The sequence below is a fragment of the Haliaeetus albicilla genome, chromosome 5 (assembly GCF_947461875.1).
Source record: "Haliaeetus albicilla chromosome 5, bHalAlb1.1, whole genome shotgun sequence".
In the NCBI taxonomy this organism is placed as follows: domain Eukaryota; kingdom Metazoa; phylum Chordata; class Aves; order Accipitriformes; family Accipitridae; genus Haliaeetus; species Haliaeetus albicilla.
Genome location: NC_091487.1, coordinates 38,745,720 through 38,772,354, shown reverse-complemented (window position 1 = coordinate 38,772,354; position 26,635 = coordinate 38,745,720). Strand labels below are relative to the sequence as shown.

The 26,635-nt window shown below is 43.3% G+C and overlaps 1 protein-coding gene across 4 annotated transcripts in view; it reads right to left on the bottom strand.

Moving 5' to 3' along the window:
- The window catches only part of SUSD6 (sushi domain containing 6), an 89,376-nt gene that overhangs the window by 46,866 nt on the left and 15,875 nt on the right, over window positions 1–26,635 (bottom strand). For 3 of the 4 annotated variants that reach the window (XM_069784226.1, XM_069784227.1, XM_009912241.2), the window contains exons 3-4: window positions 5,208–5,395; window positions 683–712 (exon numbers count right to left, since the gene is read on the bottom strand). In XM_069784226.1, coding sequence (XP_069640327.1) covers window positions 683–712; window positions 5,208–5,328 — 151 coding nt within the window. In that variant the 5' untranslated portion in view covers window positions 5,329–5,395. The remainder of the gene's footprint in view (window positions 1–682; window positions 713–5,207; window positions 5,396–26,635) is intronic. The other variant, XM_069784228.1, reaches the window with a different exon arrangement.

Sequence of the window (26,635 nt, the reverse complement as noted above, 5' to 3'; positions counted from 1 at the left end):
CCATTCCCCTCAGACTCTGTTTCTGTATTCCTTTTTATTTTTTTGGAAGAGAGGGGAAAGTTCAGACTAAACAGATCAAATTTCAGAGTTCAACAAAGATTTACACAAAATTTTATACATTTAAAACAGATTCAGAAGCCAAATATGCTTCCCAATTCCTCCCAAAGTTATGTACATCCATAACATGCACACAGGAAAGATTTTTAGACTTTTTCCAAGCACAGGAAATGAAAAGCAGGAGTATCCAACGGAATATATCCAGAGTTATGCTATGTGATGAGATGTTCACCTTTCTTGAATAAAGGAAACAAAGGGAGTTTTGCCTCAGCTTGCCCTCCCCAGCCTCTCAAAACTCTCACAAGCAGCATCTCTCTCTGGGTTTTAATGAAATACTTATTCTACTTGTTTTTTCTTGAGTCATTTGAAGTTAAATGCTATAGAAGGTACAGGAATCCCTTCAAGCACAGTGAAACACATGAAGTTGATCTTCCTCTCTCAAACAGAGGGCAGTCATCTTTTCCAAATACAAGGAACAAAAATGGAAATGGGGCATAGAGATGGATCTCAGCCTATCCAACACAACAAAAGTATAATGGGAATCCTAGCTCATAGCCACTTATATTAACCAGTAAAACATCACACTCATTTCTCATAGTACAGCAGTGAATACAAGTCTACTCACATGTAGGTCCTTTGGATTTGCTGAGCCAACCTAGGACAGACAAAAGGAAAATTCAGGATTACCATTATGCTTGCTTTAATTCACCCTTCAACCATTAGAACCGGTTAAACTTAAAACAAGTTGTGTGGCTTCTTGAGACTCCTATTACTCCCTTCAAGCCAGCTGCTTAAAAAGCACTGAGTGGATCAGTGTAGTAGCAGTGTGAATATTATTATTTGAATAGTCTAATTCTGGGCCCATCTGCATCTGCTTCCTAGCTACCTCTGGGGCCTGGCTATTATTCTGCAGGTACTCACCATGCTCTTCTGTACCACTCTGCTCTTACTAAGCTCTCCAAAGGGACTGGAAAGAGTAATTGCACCAGAAACTGCTTCCCCCTTCTCTCCATGAAGAGCTACACACTTCTTTGGGCTGACCCTGCAATTTCTCCAAACCCACACTTACATGAAGAATGCAGTTTAGAATCAAGATCCTCTGTTCACGCACGACACCTCCCCACATTTCTGTCTGGCCATCCAATGTTATAGAGTCCTTGTTTTCATGACCATTGAATTCATCCCTAGCTGTATAAATGGCTTCCTTTCAGCTGCATAATCAGAGACAAAGGAAACCTCTGCTTTGCACAGATTCCCAAAGAATAGGAACAAGTCCGAATCTGCTCAATGACTGGAGTGCTCTCTAACAAGCTGTTCTATGCAATGCAAACAAATACCAGCAGTATCCAAGAGCTTCTGTGCAGAATAACCTTGGCACTGAAAAGACCTTAGAACAGCAACCATCAGATTGGCTGCATTTGCGTCAGAGACAACACAGAGGAATGAAGTCGTTTCAGTTTATTCAAGCTCAATTTATCACTTTAATGGCAATCCTAAAATTTAAAGAGCTAGCTTTATAGTATTTCACACGTGATCAGTCAACAAAAATCAGGCTGTGTCTAAATCTTAATGGACTTAGATTCACCGAGCCTGCATTATTATTAATTTTTAAAGGTTTAAATATTTAAACTCCCTCCTTTATGGATATTGATATTTGCTTAATTCAGGATGTTTAATACTTTTACCAACACGTTTACTTGCATTTACCAGGACCAGGTGATGCTATTATGAATAATGAAAAGCCCAACCTATGCTTTGATAGGTTTCCAGCCGAGCTGGTTATGAATCCAAGAGAGATTACACCACTTGGAACACAAATGATAGGAAGCTTTCAGAGTATTTTAGTGACTGCATGTTAAAATTTAATGAACAACTTATTCTGATCCACTGCCATCCTTCCAAAAATAGCCTGGCCACACAGGAGGACCGTTGTGAATGAGATATAAACACAAAGCCTTTGAGAGCTTGGTTATAACCTTAAGGGCCAGAGATGGAAGGGAGGAAAAAAAACAACCAAACAAAAAAAACAACCAAAAAACCCCACAAAAACCAGCAACAAAGAAAGAATGGAGAAGCATTATCTGCAGAAAAGCAGACAAAATGGTTGTTATTGCTCCTCTTCAAAACTTAAAAAGTTCCCTATCTCTATCTACTAAGCACCCTGGCTCTTAGCTACATTCCAGATGAACCCTCAAAGAAAACAGAAGAAACAGAGAACTAAGACTCAGCATTTTGAGTCCTTGATTTCCACGACCTCACCTGCTCATTCCTTCATTAATTCCCCCAACTAATCTTGGAGAACTTTCCAGATGGGGGAAAAAAGGCACAGCAGTGATAAAGCTCAAAAAACATTTCTGAACAGCACTGAAGTTTCCATAAACCCTTGTCGTCTGACATAGCTTCATTGCTTGCCCATCACCAAATGCTGCATTTGTTTTGTGTCAAAGTATGTGCAGCGGTTATTTTTATATTCATGGATATCTTCCTGTGAAAAGGGAGCAGTTTCCCCAAATTCTGCAGTGTGCTTAGTGACTAAGCAACTTATCATACTCATCTCATGGCACTCCAGGATATTTGGATAGATTGCTCAAGACAAAGTGTTGAAGATTTTTCTTAAAAATCCATGCATAAATAAAATCAATTTATTACCAGAGGACAGACCAGATGCTTGCTGACTGGAAATGAGTCTGCCCTCTGCATTAACCACGTGGCAAAGAGAATACACTCCTGCCCAGAACATGAATATATCTCTAAGCCTCCTGGAACTCAAGCAATAGAATTTCTAAACAGCAAAATGACTGCAATACAATATACATCATATGGTTTTAAACATATGAATCACAAGCTCTGCTTTCTCACTCAAGAGCTGAGCCAGCCATTGTCTCCATGCTTGTCTGTCTTTATATGAGAGCATTCTTCAGCTTTTGTAGCAATTGTGAACATGTCACATTGGCCCCACATTCAATATAAGCATTACCACCAAGAGATTTAATACAATCTCTTGCTTCATGTTAACATCGCTTTGCTCTGCCTGCTCTGAATGATTTTGCTATGTAAAGTGAGGATTGCGGGGTGGTTGGGGGACAAAGATGAGGGAAAGATGATTTTCCAAGCGCCTCGCCAGTACTCTTTGTTTCTCCATCTGGCTCTGCGCGCCTCGCCTGACTTGCTCATTAACGTTACTCATGGCTGGCGTGCTGCTGCAGGTGCAGCTCTCCAGGCCCATGACGCATTGCTGAGCACCCCCATCCCTCCCAGCAATTGGCAGCTGGGTTGCTACCTCCCAGTCTCAGAAATCCTGTACATGGAAGCGCTCCTCAGCGAGCCCTTCCCCTCCCCCAGGATTTTTAGCCCTGCACGTCTTGCCTTCTGCTATGCTCTTGGGCTCCCCTCTGCATGCACTCACTTTCTCACTTCCCCTGCAGGAAATGGTTCATGCCCAGCCACTATAATCCTATTTAGCTGATCATCTGCCTTGATCAGTTTATCACAGCTGGTTTCAGGTCCTGAAGCAAAAGGAACACAGAAAGGGAAACAATGCAGAACCACTCTCGGGTCTGACATGCTTAACTAGTGCTTTTGTTAATGTGACTGGATGCCTCAAAAATTATACTAAAAAGGCTTGCCAGTATTGTGGCTGCTTTTCCCCATCCAGCAACCCCGTACAGCACAGGACATTTGCATACTGATTACAGACTCAACTGAAGGTGCTGTAGTATGTAATGGGAGTTTCAGATGGGGATGTTGCACTCCAGCCCCAGGCTGGGAGGCATATCTGACAGGCCTACATCTGAAATGAGGCAGTGACATTATCACCAATAACAGCAAGACTGGAAAAAAAACAAGGATAGACCAGATCCAAAAAGACCTTGTCCCCTTCCCCCCTCGCTATCTGTTCTTGCCAATTTGTCACTCTCTCACATGTGTCCCCCCACCCCTCATTGCCTACAAAGCCAAAATCAGGCCAGGAAGACCTACAAGTCTGGAATATCTGATTTCAGCAGCCTCTCCCTTCCAAACAAAGAGCCATAAATACTAAAAGTAGATCAACTCCTCCTCCAGAAGTTTGCAGCGCCAGCAGACTTTTCCATACAGGATCACCTTGGCTTGTAGTGCATCTGGCAACATTTATTCTGCTCTACCACACAGAGGCCAATTCAAGCTTCGCTGATGCTGAGGGGACTGTTGGTCACAGGACATTTTCAGGTGCCATGATATGTCAAATAAATAGGGCTTTTTAGAGTTATGTTGAGAATGTTGTACATTGTAACAGTTGCTGAATTCAAATCTACATGCCTTTTTGGGACTAACCGCCTTCAAAGTTCCATGCAAGAGCACACAAAGTTACTGCTTCCATCCCACGCCACTTATGATCAAGCATCTCTCTACAGACTACATCATGGCTAGTCTAAGAGAACAGACATATTTCAGGGCATACTGGGTAAACAAGCACATACTTCACATCATGTACTACTTTGAGTATCCAGTATATTTTCTTCTTCCACTCATTTCTAAAAGGCAGATCCCCTCATCTCTGCTGACATTTTACATATCATCCCATTACACTGCTCTTTACATTATTCACAACACTTGTCCATCAGATAAACATCAAGACGACAGAAAGGGGAGATGGAAGAACTCGAGCTGCAAAGAGGATCCAATAGAGGGGTGCAGTTAGCAGGTACTGAGGTGTCGGAAGATAGCACACAAGGAAACACTGAACAGATTCATCAGCTGTGCAAAGAGCTGAAGACAGTCTGTGCTTCCAAAACTACTTCACATGAGCAGTTGCTACAGGGCATACAGGTAAGAGTGTCTACATGAGAATCCTCCTCAACTAAAACATGGTCCACGCTCTTGAGATGGTCCAAGTGCTCCCAGCTGCAGTGAAGGCATGAGAATGGAGGGCGAAAAGGCTGGGGGAATCAAAATGACAGGGTAAAGGACAAGCATTTACTCACTAACGTGTAAGGCTCATCCAGTTCAGACATTGCCCTCTGCTTTACAAGTAGCAATGGAATTTTTCCTTTGAGTACTGAAAGATGTGTTCAAATGCATCAACCATCACCAGCTCCCCCATAAAAATATAACGCCACCTCCATACTTAGACATCTTCCCCTCCCTGCAGCATATGCAAAGGTTTCACTTACCTGTGGCCTGTGTTTCCAAGATAAAGCTACCAAAGATAACTAGCAGAAGAAATAACCCATGGCTAGTCAAGGCAAGAGATGATCCTGTGTTGCTCTTTGGTGCTACCATTCCATGGCACATCTTTTACCCACCAAAGTTTCTTTTTAAAAAATTCCTGAAAGATCTGGTTGATCAGGAGCACCTCGGTCTACAAAAACAAAGAAACAAACAGTAAGTGTTGAGCCAAATACCTACAACGTCTGGGGAGGGGCAGAAAGGGGAAATTCATAAACAAACAAGAGCAACCTTTTGCATGTTCTAGCATTTAGGAATCTTGCCCAGTATTCACAGTTCACAAGGTAACAGTAGCAGAAAGCGCAATCTTCTGCATAGGAAATACTAAAAGGAGCTGTATTATAGAGAGACCAGAACTGTTCACTCACCCTCTAATATTTCAGGTGTGAAGACTGCCTAGCTTACAATTAATTTTAGGTTTTCCTTTCAAGACAAGCCCAGAGGATATAGCATCTGGAGAATCTGTTCCAAAATAACTTCAAGAGAGCCAGCCTTCCTACACCCCCACCACCTTTCAGAAGGTCTCCAAAACACAGTAGACAGTACTAGACAGCTAGGATAAATAAATCAAATGCTTCTTCAGCCACCTGGAGAGGCACAGCAAACCTGACAGCCAGCCGGCAGGCAGGCAAACACACGCTTATGAGGAGGAATGTAAAACAGCTTGCAAACCTCAGGTATAATGTTCTGACAGTACTGAGCATAGCAATTAAAATTGCAGGATGTGACACTGCTCATACCTGAGGACTGAGGGATTCAGCCATAGCCTATCAGGCACTGCCACAGCAAAAACAGACTCGCACACAAACACACAAAGAGCAGTTGGGAAATCAAGAAAGCACAAAGTTGAACCCCTATTTTTAATGAAGGAAAACGACCCAGCAGAATACATGTCCTACCAACCTAGTATGGTTTTAGCCTGCAAGACCTCCAACAGTAACTTTGGACCTGGATGAATAACAATGTCATGCATAAATCCAATACTCGTGAAAGAAAGCTGGGACTAAAAAAAAAAATCTGTGTGTACTGGTTTTACAAAGGAGGAAGGAGAAAACTGAGATACAAGACAACTGGGTGAGAGATGTAGTGAAAAAAAGACCCAAACAACAAAAAAAAACACATGGAGACACATCTTAATACTTCTATCGTGCTATTCCTTACACGAACATCTAAAGCTCTCGGGGCAGGAAAAAATGTGCAGAAATTAACATTTCTTTACACTTGACCACAGGAATACTTCTAATTTTGAGGGAAACCCCATTCAGCCACAGCTTTTTCAGGTGAATGGGTATTCATACTGTAGGGGGATTATTTTTTTTTGGCCAAGTTTCCCATAGAAATTCAGAACTGCTGGATAACTCCAAACAAACTTGAGAGGTGCAGAGGCAGTTATTGTACTCTTTCATACTCTGTGAGAACAGATAGGAGACCTGGGTTAGGACTCCTACAACTAGGGAAGGCAGTATGACTTTCAGATCCTTAAGTACTTCTGAGATGAAGTCAACACACCAGCACTGACCAGAGAAACACAACTCAAACAGCCACAACTCATGTTTCCAATTACTCAGGCAAAAAAGAAGCTGCATTATGGGAGGGAAGGTGTAGATTTGTCATTAAACCTGGAAGTCATCCTAGTGATAAGAGGGTTTCCTTAGTTCCACATCACTACTTTGCTCATATTTACTTTGCAAAGGGGCTATCTTTAAAATTTGGATCTTAAGTCAATTAGTCTCTACCAAAGAAGAATTCTTTGTCTGCATACACCCCCGCCTTGAAATGTCATTTCAAAATGACATTTAAACTGCCATGTGGCAAGTCTGGAGCTGATGCTACAATAAAGTCTGTGTCTGCCCCTTTTGTTTCTTGCTTCATCTGGAAGGGGAGGGAGAGAAGTGATGCCATCCCACTCTATGCCTGTAGCACAACCTATAGATTTCTCATGTCTTCTGCAGACAAGGAGCCAATGCTTTGTTCACCAAACTCCTACCATGCAGAAAAGAGTAAGGATGGTGCCACTCACCTGCTGGAATTCCTTCAGCAACAATTAGACAATGGAATGAAAAAATACTCCTCTGTGAAGAAAGCCAAGCCAGCTAATCTGTACATCTGCTCCTCCTCTCAAGTCAGATCTCCCACATGGATTTTAAGTTCATACTCAGTTGGAAGAGGCCAGCATCTGGCCTATACTCCAGGCCAACGGCTGGCTGCTTTCTTCTAAGACTCACTGGTTTACATTGAATTACAGCTCTGACAAAGCAATGCACCATCTTCAGCAAATGGCCCTTCTGATTAAATCAAGACAGGTCTGTCCTCCCCATTCCAACTTAATGAAGCCTTATTAGTATAACAAACTCTGCAAGTCTTGCCAAGGTACCTTTTAAAGGTGGCCTTCCCTGCTCTTGGAACAGTGCTTGCCAGGTGACATAGCAGCAGCCAGAAAGAGAAGTAGGGAAGAGGGCATGCAATTATCACAGAATTTGCTGAGTTGCCTGAGGTGTGCTACCTTGCCCCCGAGATGTTTTCCTCTCCCAAAGATTGCACATGGAAGCCAGCAGTCCAATTCTGGTCTCTGAACAACAACCAAGTTAGAGATACCTAAAACAAGAATATCTTCTGGGTGAATCAATTATTGCTTATTCTCGATTCACTAATAGATTGCTCCAAAGCACAGTGCTGTTTCTCTCCTTTTTCTGAAGTCAGGCACAGTTTCCCTATCTCTTTTCAGCTAGCAAGTCACTTGAGTCCCAGGTTATCAGGGATCCTCTCTGTCAGAGGCATGGGGCTGCCCCACAAGGAATGCTGTAAATTGCTGCTGCTATGCCTACAGTAACATCCCACTAAGCTGATTTAGTTTAGTGTAGGATTTGAAGGAGACACAAAGGCAGCAGAACTATTTAGTGGAAGATAGCATCAACAAACCCCTCAGAATTGTTAGGAGACAATGGGCACAGGTACCGCCTGTGAGGATCCTCCCTCAGGCTTCAGCCAAGTTACAAAACTTGTTCTCAGCCTTGACTTTTCCTTGACAAAATTAGAAGATGAAAGAGATTCTGGCTGGATAAGAAGGTATCCTTTCTTCCCAGAGGGGAGCTGGTGGTTGGGAAGCTATTTAGACAGACGTTCAATTCCCTGAAAGTTGACTGTTGTTATAGCACACTCCTTATTACCTACAGCTCAGAGGGAAGCAGCTTTCATAACAACTCTACAGGCCTCCACCTCCAGAAGTTAACTGGAGTGCATTGTGGAGCACACACATTTGTCAGAGACATACTCTTAAGGAGATAGCTTAACAATTCATGGGTTCACGAGAATCAAAGCCATTCCCTGTTTACACACAGCATTAAGGAATGGGCTGCTTTCTTTAATGGATCCTAGAAACAATGAGGCAGAAGCCAACAGCAGCACAAGTATACAGAGCAAGGACACTTCAGACCCATTTCACATGCCACAGCCTAGGCTGGAGGATTAAGTTTAAACAGAGATGTTTTCAAAGAGAATATTTAGTATAGCCAGCAGTTCCCATAAAGACAGTAAGGAGAGAAGAGGAGATTCTTCTCTGTTAACACTACATCAGTCAACAGAGGTTTGGGGTTGTTGTTTTTCTTTTTCCTTTCTTTTTAATGTGCACTTTGAAAAACACCTACTAAATATGGATAAGAAAATAAACCATCCTCCATGGCCACAAAGTCAATAGCCACACACCCTCTCAGGGAATGCTATGAACAAGAGAAAAAGTACTCATTGCTCCTGGGTTACAGCCATCCCTGGGTCTTTCTTTTCTTGAAGTCTTGTCATCAAGCAGCCTTCCCAGTGATGCTTCAGCATTAATCCCCCTCGCTGCATGGCCAGCCCTGCTCGCACAAGGAGCAGTAGCCCACTCCTACATGAACTCCCTGAAGCAGGCATCAGCTTCCACTGGAACCACGCAGGCCAGACTTCCTGCTCACTCTTAAACCACAGTCGGCCGTTTCCAAAGATGATGCACTCACATATGGCAGGAGCTTTTTCTAAGCTAAGCTGTTTGGGGACCTCTGCCATTTATCTACTAGACCTTCAGAAGCTGCCAACTCATATCCCTTGATCCAAGATCCCTTCATAAGCATGCATACATTTTCCCAGGATTATAACTATTTTCTGGTTTTCCCCCATTTCATCACAGCAGGACTCCTAGGTCCCCATGGAAAAGTGTTCTTTGGAAGGTCATATGCTCAGGACATGAAAGACAGCCAGATTAAGGTAGTTCTGATGCACTAAGGACATGGGATGTCAGGGGTAGATGCAACAGTCTGAGGCTCTCCAGTTGCTTAAGATGCCTGGCACAGCTACGTCCTGTGTCACTGTTGCTGGAAAACAGGTCTTCAATCTGGATTCTTCACAGTTTTAGGGAAGCATTCAGTATGTTTGGAGTGCTACGGGCTTGATTTTAAATACCATACTTGAAACTTGCCAAAAGAAAATTAGTTATCCTCATGCACATCAGAAATCTCTATTTTATGCACGTAGTTTCCCTCTCACAGAATAATACTCAGAAATTGTTTGCTATCTCTTGAATGCACACAGCAAAGATCTTGGCAGTGGGATGAGTGATGGGTGCGCACAGCATACCTTTTGAAAGGCTAAGGACAAGGATTGTTCTTGCCTCATGGTCACACTTCAGGTAGAACCTAAGGTGAGTGGTGTGGTTCAGAGGACTTAACCTTCACTCATAGTTGCTGGTTTTGTTGTATCCTTATTTTGTCTGCTTTCAATTACCAAAGCTTTAAAACAAAAAAAAAGGCATCCTCTTGGCTGCTTAATAAGAAAATTACAGAAAAACCAAGTCCAACTGCCAGCAGAGGAAAGAAATCTCTAATTCTACTTACTTTCTGTAGCTAAATCAGTTTAATTGAAAGCTTTTAGAAACAGAATTGTATTTTTAACATTTTGGGATAACTTCACAGTTCAATTAAACTGTTCAGTTAAACTAGACACAAAGAAAAAAACCCAAAGCATTCAACATTACCTGCAGGCAGTTTAGAAAAATCTTAAATCATCCGACTTTTCAGCACAGCCAACTCTTAATTATCCAGGATAATTGGAAAAGGTGGAAGAGGAAGAGAAGAAATAAGAAAAACCAAACAACCCATGTAATAATCCCCCCCGCAAAGTAACCAGATGATTTAGAACATGTATATTTGGTAGCTTCATTTTGCACCTTCATCTTTGAATTATAAAAAGGCAGATTTCTGCATAGCACAGGCACAGCATAAAGCAGAGGGCTGAACTGCAGATATCCCCTGCTACAGAAAGGAATCACTGGGTAGACTGCGCTCCTTATTCCAGACACTGGAATCAGTGCACATCCTCCTGCAAACCAAAACCTGATTGCAGCCTGTAGTGGGACCTGAATTGTTGGGTTTCCTTCCTCGTTCCCCAACTGTGCCACACGGTTTGGCCTATGACCTGCAAAGTCAGCCAAATGAGGAGCTCCTGTATCCCTCAAGGAAAACCAGATCAAGCATATTTTCACTGCACACTTTAAAAGTCCACTGCTACATCCCTGTAAATCTGTGAACTATGATTGACATCTCCTACAGTCTAAACTGCCATCCTTTTGCATGTTATGTTAAAGACTTAAAAACCAACCAACCAACCACAATAGTCTGCTAAATAAATCTGTGCGCTGCAGCAGTAAATTCCATCTTCCCAAGAAGACAGAGTAGGCCTCCAAAAAATGTACTTCACTTCAGGACCGACAGCATCAGACACCCAACTGGAGAGGACAAACTATGAGCAAGGTGCTCTGATACATCAACATGTAGTAACATTGTTCCACACCATAGCCTTTAAGCCATAAAATGTTTTCTGTTCAACTGACTTGCTTTCCCATCCTGTGTCAGAGTAAAGAGGACACCACAGCACAGCTTGCTCTAGCACCCGGGTTTCATTCTTGCAAATACCACTCTCATAGTTTTAGAAACAGAGTCAGAGACAAATTGTTAGAAACAGTCTCAGTCTTGTGAGGATCCTCCCCCATTTCCAAGTCTGTGGTTGTCATGCCAGGTCTGACACAGTCACAGAAAATTTGAATTTTATGACTGGGAAAAAAACAAAAACAAAAACAAACCCAAACCCCACACCATCCAATTTTCCTTGCCTTGGTAAGTCTGAGAGAAAGCCCTAGATATCATTAGCTCCCCAAATTTTAAGAAGTCTCCTTGAAAGTCACAGAATTTCACTGGAAACTTTCTTGGGAGGAAGAAAGTAAGAGGTCAAAATCCAGTTGTCCTTCCAAATCAGGAAGGAGAAGCTAGTTACAGGCAGGCTGTGAACTTCCAGGCACCAGTAAGAAGGAAAAGCAGAGCCGCGGAGGGGCAGGGTAGAGAGTTAGACAGGTTAATGCACGCAACTCCAATGCACAGGACATTTCTGTGCTATTACAAAAATGTTTATAGCAATGGGGTCATGTAACCAGTGAATGAAGAGAAACCAGTTACAAAAAAAAAAAAGAAGTGGTGGATGTGCTTTAAGGGATTTTCTATGCAACCTATGGGAGAAAGTAGAGACTGGGGGACAGTGGAGAATACATCTCATATGAAATCTTTTTCAGTTTGTTTGGTTTGGTTTTTTTTTTTTAAATATGTCTTTATTTGGAAAAGTATTCCCTTTGGAAACGATTGTTTTGGCATTTTTCCCCTGCCACACTGCATCAGAAAGGCTAGGTTTCATACTTTCAGCTTTAATCAGTACAACAGCACATTTACAGAGAACCATATGCACAAAATGTTCCAGAACGTTTTCCAAAAATAATAAGTCCTAAAAAAGAAAACTCAGAGTAAACTGAAATGGCTTAAGGGAATGAGAATAAAGAAAAGCCATGCAAAGGCAGAACCTCTTTAAACCACATACAAGCTTGAAATATTATTTTCAGTAAGCAGGGTTCTTAAAGCAGCACTGGATTGGTAAGGTCACCTGTATATCCAGAATGCTTTTCTCATTTATGCAGTTGTGTTAATCTGTTTCAGGGAATGCACCACGAGCCCCATGTACAGTAAAGTCTTATTTTATAATCCTTCACTGCTAGAACGTGCTTCTCCCCATCCTTACCACTTCTTGTGCTTTCATTTCAACTGATGTGGCTAAAAGCATCAGTCTGCTATACATCCAGCTACAATACCACCAGGCAGTACAGCCATTTGAAGAGGACACCCATTTGGGAAATCTTTTTCCTGTCAAAGCCCTCTATATATAAACTTCAGTGAACCAGTCTGACATTTAAATAAGGAACTATACTAGAAGATAGAGGCACTCTTATGTTTATTCCTAAAAGCACAGCTGTGAGACACAACTCAAGTTTAGAATGATCAAGTTTTCCAGATACAAAAACATCTACTCACCCACTTCCAAACGATGATGACAATTGCTGTGCAGTGCTTATTACTTGTATCACAGTTTATATAGAAAGTTGTCCACAATAGACATGATGTAGTATCAGAACCTTCCCAGTTAACAAATCCTTGATATTTGGATGTCTGGCAGCACAAAGATGTTTTCAAAGATAAACACACACACACACACGAAAACTCTGAGAAATAAGACTGCCCTTAAGTCCTCTGAAAACTTCATCTTCCAACAATCCAGTATCACTGATCAAACTGAGAAAGTTATAATGCACAGTTTCAAATTCTGGTTCTGACTTTAAGACTGCAATTGGAATTCTAATACAGCAGAGAACAGCTTCAGTAGATCTCAATGCGGGGCGGGGGGGAAAGCTGGCTTTCAAAAGGTCTCAGCATCATGCTGAGTCTTGTATCTATTAACTCACTATTTTCCTTTTCTTTTTTAGTAGTAGCAAAGTCATTAGATGTTTCCTATTGCTTTTCCTATTTAGGATGCATGTGTATTGCCACAAACCTTTCACTGTGGCAGAGACCAATCACAGTGGCATTGGGCACATTCCACTCCACAGAGCCCAGCCACATCACTCTCGCCAGCATACAGCTGGAAAAGGAAAAGTCAAATTTTGCATCACCATTCAAACCCCTTGCAACTAAAACTGTAGGACAACTAGCACACTGCCTGCATGCAGACCTGCTCCTGTGAGGCTGATGGTCAAGGGTGGCTGCAGAAGGTGGCCCAGGCAGGCTCCCCAGCTGGGCACCCTCACTGGCAGCAGGCACACCAGTATCCACCCCAATACTCAACCTGAAGCTTTCAGATTCCAGGCAAGGTGCCATAAATTAATCTCAGAAGTCAATACTCAAGGGCTGAGAGAAGAGGGGTGGGGAAATAGCAGTCTTAACAGCTTCCTTTCTTTTAAATCACTCTCACAATTACCAGCTCACAGAGAGCACACATCACTATGCAGAAGACCCCCACAGCCTTTTCTCTCTAACTGGCTTCCCTCAACAGGCTATGCTTAATTTGATTTTCTAACAGGGGATCAGTTGTAATTATATTCTGATTTAAGCAGCACAGGCTAGGAGCATCAAGCCAGAGAGGCACTCCAAGAAGGATCGCTGCTCATTACATGTCACAAGGGGACATACATACACCACAAGGAGGCCAAGCAATCCAAGCAGAATCCCCAGGACAGGTCCCGTTCTAATAGGGTGCCAAAGCAGCTTCCTGAGACCTACAACCACCATTCAAAGGCTGCACATTAAAGATTTCCACCATTACGTTGGGGTGGGAGAGAAGCATGCCAGAAAGAAGAGTAGAGAAGTAAGAGTCCACAGACTAAAACCTGTCGTAAATAAAATCTGTAAGTTGCATCTCAGTAGAAGGTCAATCTGAAGCTTCAACTTCTCCCTCACTTGACTCAGTGACATTTAGACTTTACAAAGCATAGCTATTAATGAAAAAATATTTTAAAAAATCTATATGGACACTGTTTGCCGGAATTAGGACAGCCCAGAGGTGGGACCCAGGACGCTCTGACCCGCAGCAGGAGGAGCACACCCACAGTCTCCTGCACCCACCCTGCAAGTGTCACAGGAATCGCCATTCTTTAGCTCCTGGAGGAAGGGCCTCTGCCTAGCTGCCACCAAACAAACTCAAAGGAAATGTTAAGCAAAGGGTCTTGAGGCAGCCAAGGAGCACTGCCTAGTAGCAACTGTTCATTCAGCAGCTCTGAGCACTTGTTTATGTAGCAGCAACGGTTCCTCAGCCTTTACTGACCCATAGCCTAATCTACCCTTTGTACTTCAGCACTGCCCCTTTGCAGAGACAGCTGGGGCTGAGGCCTGTCCCTCAACCATCCGAGCACTTAAGATTTGTGCTGCTACCTTGGCTGAAGGATGACTTCTTGCTCCTGGTGACTTGACACCCCCATGCTGCTGCTCCCACACCCACGTCACAGCTAACCATCCCCTCTGCAATGCTGATGCGACTTTCAGGAGCTTGTTGGGGAAACTGGATCCTCGCACTGGCACAGCTCTGGTGCCAGTGGATGCAGCAGCTGGGGAGAAGTAAGAAACTCCCACCTCAGCTTTGCTGCTGAAGCCTGTAGCATGTAGAACCACTCTTTGACTTTAGTAGCCTGTACAACATGTTGGGCCAAGTAATTGCACAGGCTTCTTGCTCCTAAAACCAGCTCCATTTTCAATCCACATCAAAGTGTGGCAGAAATAATGTACTATGCATAAAGATGTTCTACATCTAAAACCCTCCCCCTAAATCAGGGCTCCGAGCATCCTGGTTTCCATGCAGATTAAAAGCCAGAATGCTGGGTGAGAGCAGTCTGTGATAGCCAAAGGCAACACATGCTTGGCTAGTTAGAGGAAATCAAATAAAATCGAAGCTGAAACAGGGGAAAAAGCTGTACAAAGCAGGACAGCAAGAGTCAGCAACTTGCTCTGGCAGTAAATCTTACAGTTTTGTGCAACAATGAGAAAGGCTATGAAGTGCTGCTGCACGCAGGCAAGAATCACACATGTGCCAATGCTAGGTCAGAAGGAGATACACCCAGAACTTAAGAAGATACAGGTTATTTAACCTTCTGCCTCACACCTTGGCTTTTTCACTAGACCACCCAGGACTGCAAAAGCACAGCTAGGCTTTGTCCAGTCTGCCTCAAAACTCCAGGGAAAACCCTTGCAAAGATCAGATTCCCTCTCGATTGCACATGTGCAAAGACAAACCCTCGATAAAGCCGCACGCAATGCCTCTCTACCAACTGGGACCAGAAGCTAGATGTAAAGCATCCTGCCAGTGACCTGGGCAGCTGCCTCCCTGAAAGCAATACATACTGCCTGCTGTTCCTCAGCCAAGAACACCACTTCCAGACACTGCCTCCCTCCTGCCTCTAGGCATAGTCCTCCATCCCCTGAATGGGCCAGCTACCAGGGAAGCATCCATGAAACACAAGCAAGAAGAGAAAGAGAGTATAGTCTTCATTGGATTTCTGCATTTTGTTACTTCTCCAGCATGCTTATATTCAAATGTCAACAGGCTGGGCACATGAGCATAAAGGATACCACACATCCTGCCCCAGACACCTCTTCCCCATGCTCCTTCTGCCCACACAGAGCTAAAAAGTGGAAGATCCTTCCCCATTCTCCCCAAAAAGGGCACTTTAGAGCAGGCACATTTAACTCTTGGTTATCTGCAGGGTAGGAAAGAACTCTGTCAAGCCACTAGCAGCTAAGCAAATAGTACATCCACATGGGAGACAGGTCACACTCGGCCTTGCTTGGGGTTTTGATTTGTCTCCCAGCATCCCGCATGAGTACACTCAAGCCATCAAACTATTTGTCAAGAAAAAACATTCTAGCACAGAATTCCCAGTGACCTCTACTCAGCCTGGCAGGAAAAGTGCAGCAACTCTAGCTTCAACTGCCTTTAAAGGAGGACTGATTTTTTTTTTCCCCCAGACATTTTGCAAATAAATATGAAGGTCCTGCCACTGACAGTAATCCTCAAGCAATTTCCTGTCTTGGGAGACAAGGTTCCCTCAGAGTGAATTGATTAAATAAAGGTTATTAGAATTAGTATAAAGCAAGCTAGTTTAAAAGTCATCCTTTTCATGTTTTAACCTGTAACATTGTGCTCCAAGCAGCAGCACAAAGAGATCAGCTATAAGAGCTTACGTGATAGTGAAATTAATATGCAAAACCCACCAAACTATGAGATGAAGATTTAAAACAGCTTTCAACAGCAGAGGATTTTCATATTCATTTAATCTATTTTCAAGTGAGTTTCTCAAAGGGAATCACCCAATCCCTTTATTACTGTACTCTTAAGAATAAATTTGTTTTCCCCATTTTGTCAATCTGACATGCAATTTAGACTTTTGAGAGTCAGCAATCGTCCTCATCAAAGCTGTTCTCCTTTTGCCTTTGCAGTCTAAGACTTTGCTGCAAAGCAACAGGCTAAATACATTTGCCCCATCTTTCAGTGTTACCAATTTCCTTTTCCTGTGAGGCCAAACATTTTAAATAAAAACCATACAGAGAGACAAGTGTTAGTTCCTACAAATGCTGCGTGTGTGTGGAAGGAAGCAAATAGCCTGCCATCAGTATCAGAAACTTGCTCAACAATTCTCTAGCATCTCTTAAAGAGGCAATAGGAAGTAACAGTAAAGTAACAGCACTGGAGCAACAGTTTCAAAGAAACAGAGCAACCACTTAAATTAAGGCATGTTTTACAAATAAGAAAACCTGTATCTTGCAGAAAGGTCTACTACACATCAACAGATTGGCAACTGTCTCATATGCACAGGTAAATCGAGCTTCTCATTTTCATCCACAAAAAAACCCCAAACATTATGTAGAGTTTCCAGAAAGGGTCCCTGCATAGGAACTGACAATTTTTTTTAAGCTAACCTTACTTCTCTTCACTAAATGCACAAAGAAACAACTGTTGGGAAAAAAAAACAAAACAAAACACAACCCCCCACACAGATGTCATCTGTAGCTCCACCTATAAAGTTCAGGGTAAGATTGTATTGTGAATGTCATGTACAGCAGCAGTATCCAGAGGAGTTGGTGGTCTGTCATTTGCAACTGTCCAGGCTTCCATCAGCATCTTTTAAAAGGCCACTTACAAGCTTCACTTTGTGAAATGGCTAGCCTCCGCCTGCTTCTATACACATTCTAGCTCACCTAAAACTACTTTACTGGGTGAGCAAACCATGACATTTAAAAGATGTAAGCAACAGTTGGCGCTGGACAACAAACTATCTTTGTCTCCCTCTGCACTTCAGGATCTACTCTCTTCATGAAGCAGAGTCACTGATTCACATGCAGAGGGAAGTGAGGGGAGGACAAAGAGAAGCCTGCATTGTGGAAAATAAATGGCTCCATTAAGGCTCCACAGGATGCTATAAGGCACATTTTGAGGAAACTACACTCCTTACAGCACACTACAGAGCACAATAGCTATCAGAAGCCCTTTCTCCAACAGCCACATCCCCTTCCCTGGCCTCTAGCAATAGTCTCGCAGCCTCCACCTCCCTCTCCAGCCTCCCCACCACCTCCAAAATCGCACTCAGAGGCGCTTGAGTATAGTTGCTGGGAATCACTGCAAAAGCTGCTTCACACAACCCCTGCAAATGGAAAGAAATCCCAGTGAAACACTATTACAGGCCCTTTTGAAAGGTAGGACCACCTGCTGATGAGGACAGAGCCCAACAACTTACTTCTGAGAGACCAAGGTTAAGTTTCATCTTCTCTGCCAAGCACGGCCATGCTTTATTTACATCAAAGGCATCAATAGTCTTCACAAGTTCCTTGCAAACAAACCAAATCTGAAGAAACGAGTGATATTTAAGCTACATTTGCTATGAAACAGGTGTCATAGGGCAGGAGTTTCAGTTCTTTGAAGAAGCATTCCCATTCAGAAATCTTTATTTCCAACCAAAGAAAGCTGTTGGGTTTTGTCACCAGACCGACAAGTTTCAGTCTCAGAACTCTGCAGTACATGACGTAAAAAGTTACTCTTCTCAAGAGGCAAAGGCTCTCAGGAGGGAGGCCTCTGTAGAATGGACAGGTACACCCTTACCACCACCATCATCGAGGGAACACCAAACTATTCCTTGCAGATTCTGCAGGTACTTCCACCTGCAAGGAGAAAAGCGGAGCAGGTGATGGTCTGCAGTGTCAGCAGTTGCAAGATGCCCAATCCAAAATGCTTGCTTTCATTTCTGAGGAAATAAGCTTGACCATCAGACTTCCTAACCGCAGGAAGGACTCCTGATCTGATGAGAATGAAGAAATGCAGAAAAAGGAAGGAACCAGCCTCTGAGGCTCATGTCATTTCAGAGCACACTAAAGCTCGATACCCACTGCACGTTCCTGAGGGCAAGTTGTAGAACCCACCTACAAACCAATCATCAACAGATAACAATATGCAGAGGGATCCCAGTTCACTTCTATGAGTGTTCACCGAGGCCTACACACAAAATTCAAAAGCTTTGGGACTGGTGAATTAAGACCCATGCTAGTAATGTGAAAGCCACTGCAACAAAAGAAAGATGCACAATGTACAATGAGACTCTCAGACTTTGCAGGAGCCTAAAAAAATCTGAGGATGAGAGTAGAACAGGGGACATGCATGTTACTGCCTTAATATCATCAATATAGGGAGGGTCCAGTTCATGGAATTAGCCCATGTTAAGGGTTGGAATTATTTTTTAGATATTTTAGATATTAAGGTGCAAACACCTTCATTGCAAGAGGCAAAAAGGAAACCTCTGCTTTTTTAGACAAGAAATGCTTAAATCCCCATTTCCTAGAAAGAAATTTTTTTCCTCCACTATTACATGCCAGGAAAGAAGTATGAGGGAAAAAGGATATCGGGGAATGAACCGGTCTTAAAGAACTTCAGATAAATGATTAACATAATCAACACTTATTTTCAAAACCACACCTGAACCGTGGGCTGCTTTGTATAGATGACTTGCATAAGAAATCGTTTACCAACAGTCAAACCAGAGCTGCAGAAACCTTCTGGAAGGGTTTTGGCTTACCATCAGCTGGGCAATACAATTATGTTGACTTGAGAAATGTCAGGCCTAACCCCAGCAATGCTTGGCTGCTTCTCCTCACCTACAAGTAGCCAACAGACCTTAGGCAAGCCTGTTACTTCACTAGAATCAAGTTGGAGAAGACTGGTCTTTAAACAGCATAAACGTGGGCAACAAAGACTGTAGCTACCACAGGTCTATCTGGTCTGTTTTCTTATGTTTGAATGCTGAAACACATTTTCTGAAATAAATGACAGCCACATGCTTCCTTACAGCAGGCTCTCCTGTGCCTTACATGGAAAACATTTCTTGAAAGACACACAGGAAGAAAAGGTTAGATCAGATTTTCGTTGTGGGATCTTTTCATGCTGTGCAATAAAAAGTCCACTGATCTCATGCTGCTTCTTCCTCTGCTGCATGCACCTCCCTTATCCCCTCACCCAATGAAAGCCTCTTGGCTGAGAGGTCATTTCCTACCCCCATCTCTTTAGCACATGCTTTTTAACACCCTTTTTCATACGTAACAGCCAGCTGTTGTGACTCACTACGGAAGTCACTGCAAGGGAAGAGATGCAGACAGGAAGCCTGGGGCACATGCCAAGGGATAAACTTTTGCTTCGGACAGGTATGTGATTAGGCAAAGAAAGCCCTTCACAAGCACTTCTTCCCTCATTACCATTTGCAAGGCAAAGGGAGGCAGAAATCGGAGCCTAGGAATCAGACCACACTGTGCTAGGTGCTGTATAAATGCATAACAAAAAGACCACTACTACAAAGATATTATGAGCTACCATCACATGGAGAGAAACTACCTCTTTAATCTGAACTACAACTGGTTCCCTGTGATCTTCCTCTCACAGCAGGTTCTTGCTATGTAACACCCAGAGAAATCCAGACCTATTTGGTCTACTGCAAACATGCAATAAAATCTGCACCACGCCTGTTCTTAATGCTTTCTTTGCTCATTACAGTGGATTCAGAAGATTGAAAAGGAAATTAAAAGGTCACTCAGATACAGGAGCTATTTCTGTCCCAGAACATGCCAATAATTTGGCTCAGAAGCAAGAATCAAAGAGCAGGACTGCTTGGAAACAGGCTTCCCTCAAATTCTTATCAGCAAATATTTAACTCCCTTTTTACTTTTGTAGCTACAGTCACTGACATGAGCTTAATATTTATTAATTTATAAAACCAAATTTATGAAAGGAGTAAAGACTAAGACTTTCCTTGCCAATGGCTCTCCCTCCTCTCCAGTTCCCAGCTCTTCCCCCTCATCTTCAAGTCTTAACACAGCCTCACCTCTCCTTTTGTTTCTTCTTAAGATTACTACCACACCTCCTTACCCTCTCTGCACACACTCCAGTTCACCCTTCACACGCAAGAGCGAGCCTTCTCTCTCCCACAGTTCCTTGTGCTAGTTCCTCAGCTGAACTCATTAACAATGTCTCCAGGACTTCCCATGACTGAAAAAATCGCCCCTGGGCATATAGGAATGAGTTTGTAAGGTTTTGAGGGCAGTTACTTTGTGCATTTTGCAAAGGTCCTGTGCGGCTGCAGTATTAGCAATCTAGAGACTTGTGCAGGCACACCACCCCCTCGACAAGGGCTGAGCTGTACTCTCACTTTTTGGAGTTCAGTGCAGAGATGAGCTGCATACTGGTAACGGAGGCCACGTTCCTTCGTGCAAGGGGTTATCATCACCCTACAGATACCTGCATCAGGCTTCCCTAAACAACCACAACTGGGAACACAGGAATCCCCTGCTCCAGGGAAAAAGGAGCAAATTGGCTCCCCTCCCATGCCAGATGTACTTTCAGAAAGTGTGCAGGTTTTGTAGTGGGGGTTTTGGTTTGTTTTTTGGGGGGATGTGAGTAGGGGGTGGGTTTGGGGTGTTGTTTTGGTTTGGTTTTTTTAACCGTTCCCCAGTTTGTCATGCCTCCTTAAGAGACAGAACCTATGCACAACTATACACCCCCTCCTTGGCCGAGATCAAGACCTGCTGCTGAACATATCTTTCAAAGCTTGATACTAAGCCAAAGCACACTTGCAGCATGGACAAAGGGGTGCTGCAACGGCAGCGGGGAGTAAACTACCAAGAGCAGTGGGACAGAAAACACAGGTTCACTACATAACATCTCCAGTCATCTTGAACACTGATCTTATCCATCAGTGTAAGCTTTAGGGTGGGTTCCCCCCCGCCTTTTTTTTGTTTAAAGGGTGTACATTCGAAGGGTGCACCTCGAAGACTGTGGTAATTTTTGTAATACAAACAAGACCATTAAGAAGAGATCTCTGTCTCTTCTTGATATCTTTGCATTTTTATGTCCTTTCCTTGCATTTTACCACCCCCAGTGCAGCTGTTCCTCTTCTGATCAAGGACAAAGAGGAAACTGCTGCCTCCTTGCATCCTTGTACTGGCCCCAGGGGGATTCTCGGGGAACCTGAACCTACTCCCAGACATGGCTCTCAGCGGGTTTCACTCCTGTGGTTTTGTCTTCTACTAAGAGCAGCATCAAAATTTTAGAGCAATATCGTAACTGATGAACTCTACCACTAATCCCAACATCTTCAAACACACCCTTCTTCCCTCAGACAAACAGTCCTCTAGGTTTCAGTCTCCTACATGAGCAGATGCTTAAAACAGCATGGTCCATTGACTGGCTCTGCCAAGGGGCCACACCAAGTTTAGAACTACCTGCTAGTTACAGTGTTTTGCAGTTAAAGCTGCCTGCGAGACCACCTTGTCTCACTACAAGCTACAGTACGAGCCCTCACATGCTAAACAACACTGTACAAACACATCATCACAGGTGACCTACAGCCCAAACAGAAAACAGCCAGCCCAAGAGCACCGAGACACAAATCTTCCAGAAAGGACTAGTGGTTTCTGAGCACAGACAGGAAGGGCAGTTCTGTACCACAGCTTTCTTTAGGGCATGGTTTGAGGCAAACTCCTCAGGCCCTGAGATAATCACCTCCCCACCTCTGCTTCCTTCACCAGAAAGACAAAATCCCTCCTCTAGAGGCTCAAGCTTTCCCCAAAGGGGAAGCAACCCATGCCACTGCCATAAGACTTCTGGAGGAAAGCAAGAGACAACACATCAACAGACTGGTCACAAGACCTGTGCTAGTGCCTCTTCTCAGTGTCATTAACTAGCAAGCACAAACACACACACTTCAAACTGTTCCACAGCCATTTATATATGCAGAAAGTTGGTATCTGCATTCTCTCAAAAAGGAAAGACAAAACTAGTACTTTTTATCACCTTAAGCAATCCCATCACCATAAAGTTTTTCTTGTTATATCATGGCAGCTTCCTTGATATTAACAGCAAATCCTCCTTCCCATTCCAGAAGTCTTAACAAAAACCTACTACCACATTTTTCTTTGTTTGACACCTTTCTTAGTAAATACATCAATGCTGACACACTCTTATCTTCACACAGAAGACTAGCAGGCAGGGTCCCTGGACAGGGGAAAGAGAAATTTTGACAACAGCTAGATTTACAGGGAAAGGGCAAGGACCTGTCTTCATCTACGCCCAGACAAGAAGCCTGCAGAAGGGCTCACTTCATAACACTACCTGTTCCAGCTAAATGTGCGATAGAGTACACGCAGGTCAGCGTGGCAGCCCAGGCTCAGCCAGCCTCTGGCACTGCCTTAGGGCAACAGATCTCCAGTGGCAAAGCAATGTGCCCCTTCCCACATGAAGATTCCTAAGAATACATGAAATATTTTTGAAGAACCGAATCATTCTCACCAGCAAGGACCAAAGTTTCTCTTAGTGTTGTGTCAAGTGCTTCATACCCCATGCAAACAAAGACAACAGAACAACTGTTTGTGGGTGCAATCCTCTAATTCCTGCATCCAGACTGCAGGATGCCATGATCTGTCTATCTGGCACTCACAGATGTTTGTCTGCTGCAGTCCACCACCATATGCCTACTCTCCCTTACTAAACTGGTACAACAACTCATGAGTACACAAGAGGACAACTACACTGGCAGGGAGAATATAGAAAACAACCATTTACGTGCAAAAATATCCTCATTCTCTCACTAAAACAATGCTGCTCTGGGATACAAAGTGATACAGATTTGCAAAGAAATTGCATTCACTAGCAAAACCAAACCATACTACCACAAAGAAGGTGGGGTGGAACATTCTGTTTTATATTGACGAACAAAGTGCAGAGGCCGCAAGTAACAGTGAAACAGAAGGAGAAACAATTCAGCTGAGCATACTGACCCAGAACGCAGGGTTCAGTTACCACCTATATACACACATGCATCAGATCCACAACCCAAGCAACGTTTCATGCAGCCCCCACCTTATTTGTAAATGCACACTTAGAAATTCAGGGCAATAACCTGATACACTGGAGCTGAATACTATTACAGCCCATTGCAGACAGGATAGAAAGAAAAAGAGAATTTGTGTAACAAAGCAAAACGCAGCAAGAAAGGAACATCTGCTACTTTTACCAGGAATACCATATGGTCAGTATCTGAGGTACAGAGAATGAGTTCATTCATATTTAAAAGCAAAAGTAATAGGTCACTCCTTCCAAGATAAAAAGGAAAATGCCTGTTCCCCTTACCCTGTTCCAGCCCCATCATCCCCAGTCCAGATTTGGCTTTCTGAAGAACCAGTGCTGCCAGTATTCTGGCCCAGACAGTCAAGCTCAGAGCACTTTTCATGACAGGATGCCAGAATGAGGAGGATGAGAACACTCCTGTAGGAGTTCTGCTTAGCCCTAACACGAGCCTGGTTTATCCACAGCCCAGTCAGAGCTGAAACACTGAAAGACTAGTTTTGTCACTAGCAGATTACAGTAATGCTCTGGAGCTGTGAGGCATTTGGCAGCAGTAAGCATGGTTAGCACATTAAATCTCAACTGCTATCACGAAGCCATCTTCAACTCCTGAAAGCACTGCCCAGAATTGCAACCAACACAGTTGGTTCAGATCAGAGCACCCAAGAACATGTCTGTTTTCAACAAATGTGAGGCCAGACACATGGCAGCAATGCTTTGTAATATCTTGCAGAACACAGGCACGCTAGCTGAGAAGACTTCTACTTCAGCAGTGCTACACCACATAGGGGTCTGCCATGCAACAAAGTTATAAGGCAAGATGGACAATCTTAATGAATCCTTGTTATCTCTTAAAAAAACAGACCAATAAGGTCTTTTTCTATTTGAGCACCTGTTGGTCAGTATAATTTAGTTGTGAAAGTCTTGTGCAAGGAAATAAGACCCCTCGTACTAGCAAAGTCCCTCAACAGCTGTCAAGATACAGCACACAAGTTAATTCACCTATTTTAAGAGTCCCCCAGTCTCAACAAGGTTTTGCCATATTTGCTGGTTCTTTGTCTTCGCAAACCTGAATCCACACTTGCTCTCTGAAACTCAAGTATTCACTTTGTCAATTGAGTTTTTCTTGCAAGAGATGGATAGCAAAAAGGATTAGAAGGATTTTGCAGCAGTGCTGAGCAGCCTAAGCCAGAGAACGCAGTATAAAAGCCTACTCTGACAATCAAGTGCCAGGAGTAAATAAAATGGAAAATGACAGGCCAGATTAACTAGTGCCAGCATTACTTCCCTGATCCATCCAGGTGACAACGTGTTCCAGTCTCCCCACTCTATCCCTTTAAAACATTCCAGTCTGAGTCTAGGTATATTACTGCCCTGACCCACACATCTTGCTTTGTATTCACTCTCTGCCCATGGTAGGGAATTCAGGCAAGAAACCCAGCGATGAACACTCCTACACACAGAGCAATCCGCAAGTGTCTCCAGCAGAGTCAAGCATTTGCTTACAGGAAGACAAAAAGACAGTCTCCCAGGTATCTGGTGTATAGATCTCGTGTGGACTTCAAGTCCGCTGCTGAGACAGCAAGGCTTTTTCAGCCTCCTCACAAGCAGTAAGGGGAAAAGCAATGCAGCACAGAGGAGACACAGACAACTATCTGGTTAACAGCCTCACAGCCAGAAAGTGCCAGAGGAAAAAAAAAAAAAAAAAAGAGATGCAATATCTGAATTTTAGCTATTGCCTGGCTAAGTATTTACTGAGAGGGGTGGCTAGCAGTCTCATCTTAGGACCAGAAACTTCATCTTTAAGCTTATAAAAGCTGGCTTTTGATGAGAGGTTTGCAGAATGAAGTGTCATTTTCTTCCATGTTTTGCCCTCCTTATGTATTTCATTTACTGATGATCCTACTATAAAAGGAGCAGCAGAAACAGTGCACTCGCATGGTGTAGCAACCTCCTACGGAAGCTGAAAGCTGGATGCAGGCTTCCGACTTTAAAGCCTTCTACAACTCAGGCTTCTGCACACAGCTTATTTTATTCTTATTGAAGATTTTCCATGCCACCAGAAGTTACTCCCAATCAATTTCTAGCAAGATCTACAGTCTACATTTCTTCCACATGAAAAGGAAGACCTATTGCCAGCAAAAGCATCACAGAATTAAATGCATTGTCAGACAGAGGGGGCAATCAATAGTCTTGGAAATCAGAAAGGTTATAGCACAGCTTTAAGCAAGCCAAAAGCCACTGGCAGAGATTAAACATGGACTTCCATAACAAACATTTCCAGGCTCTTTTTTTGTCTAGTATCATTAACTCTGCTTATGACTAACAGTGATCAAACAACAGCAACCTTGTTACTGTTTTCAGAAAGGGTGGATTTTGTGGAGACAAACAAAATCCCTTTTTTTTTTCTTCCTTGTGTGGAACTTGGGACAGTCTATCCATTTAAGGATCACCCTGAATCCAGAGCTGGCTGTGGTGTCCCCTTAGCACTCTAGGGTGCAAAGAAGTGGAAGCCTGAGAAGAAAAGGTCAGAGCAGACCAGCAGTTGTGTGGGTGACCCCAATGCAAGCACACAGGACTGCAGGAAGTGGCAGTGGCCAAAATGACTCTGCATGTGGCACCTGTCCTCTGGCACCTGTCCTCTGCCGAGGGTAAGGAGGCCGAGGAGATAAAGGCTAGTATTTCGCAGAGCAGACAAAAAAATAAGTCTTTCCCATTGTCTTTTCCCAAGTCAGCCTTCTCAGCTCTGTAGTCCCAACATTAAACTTCATTAGCAAGGAGACCCATGATTACTGCTGGCTTATAAGCAGTTAAGCTTTGCCTCAAAAGTCTCACTTTGATCCTCATATTTGTCATCTATCCAGTAATTAAAGGATTTTTTTTCCTCTGTAAATTAAAAGGAGTTTCAGGTATTAGAGATGCCCCCAAGCTGCTCTGCCATGGTCTGAACTTTAGATTCATGATAGCTCAGTTGCTTATTACTTCATGCAGCACAGAGAAGAAAAACAGAAGCATAGCCAAGCCTTCAAACCTGGAAGGACCAGATTTATTCTGTGAGATTATCAAAATGACCATACCTATGTCAATGAGCACACTATGATCTGAAAGGATA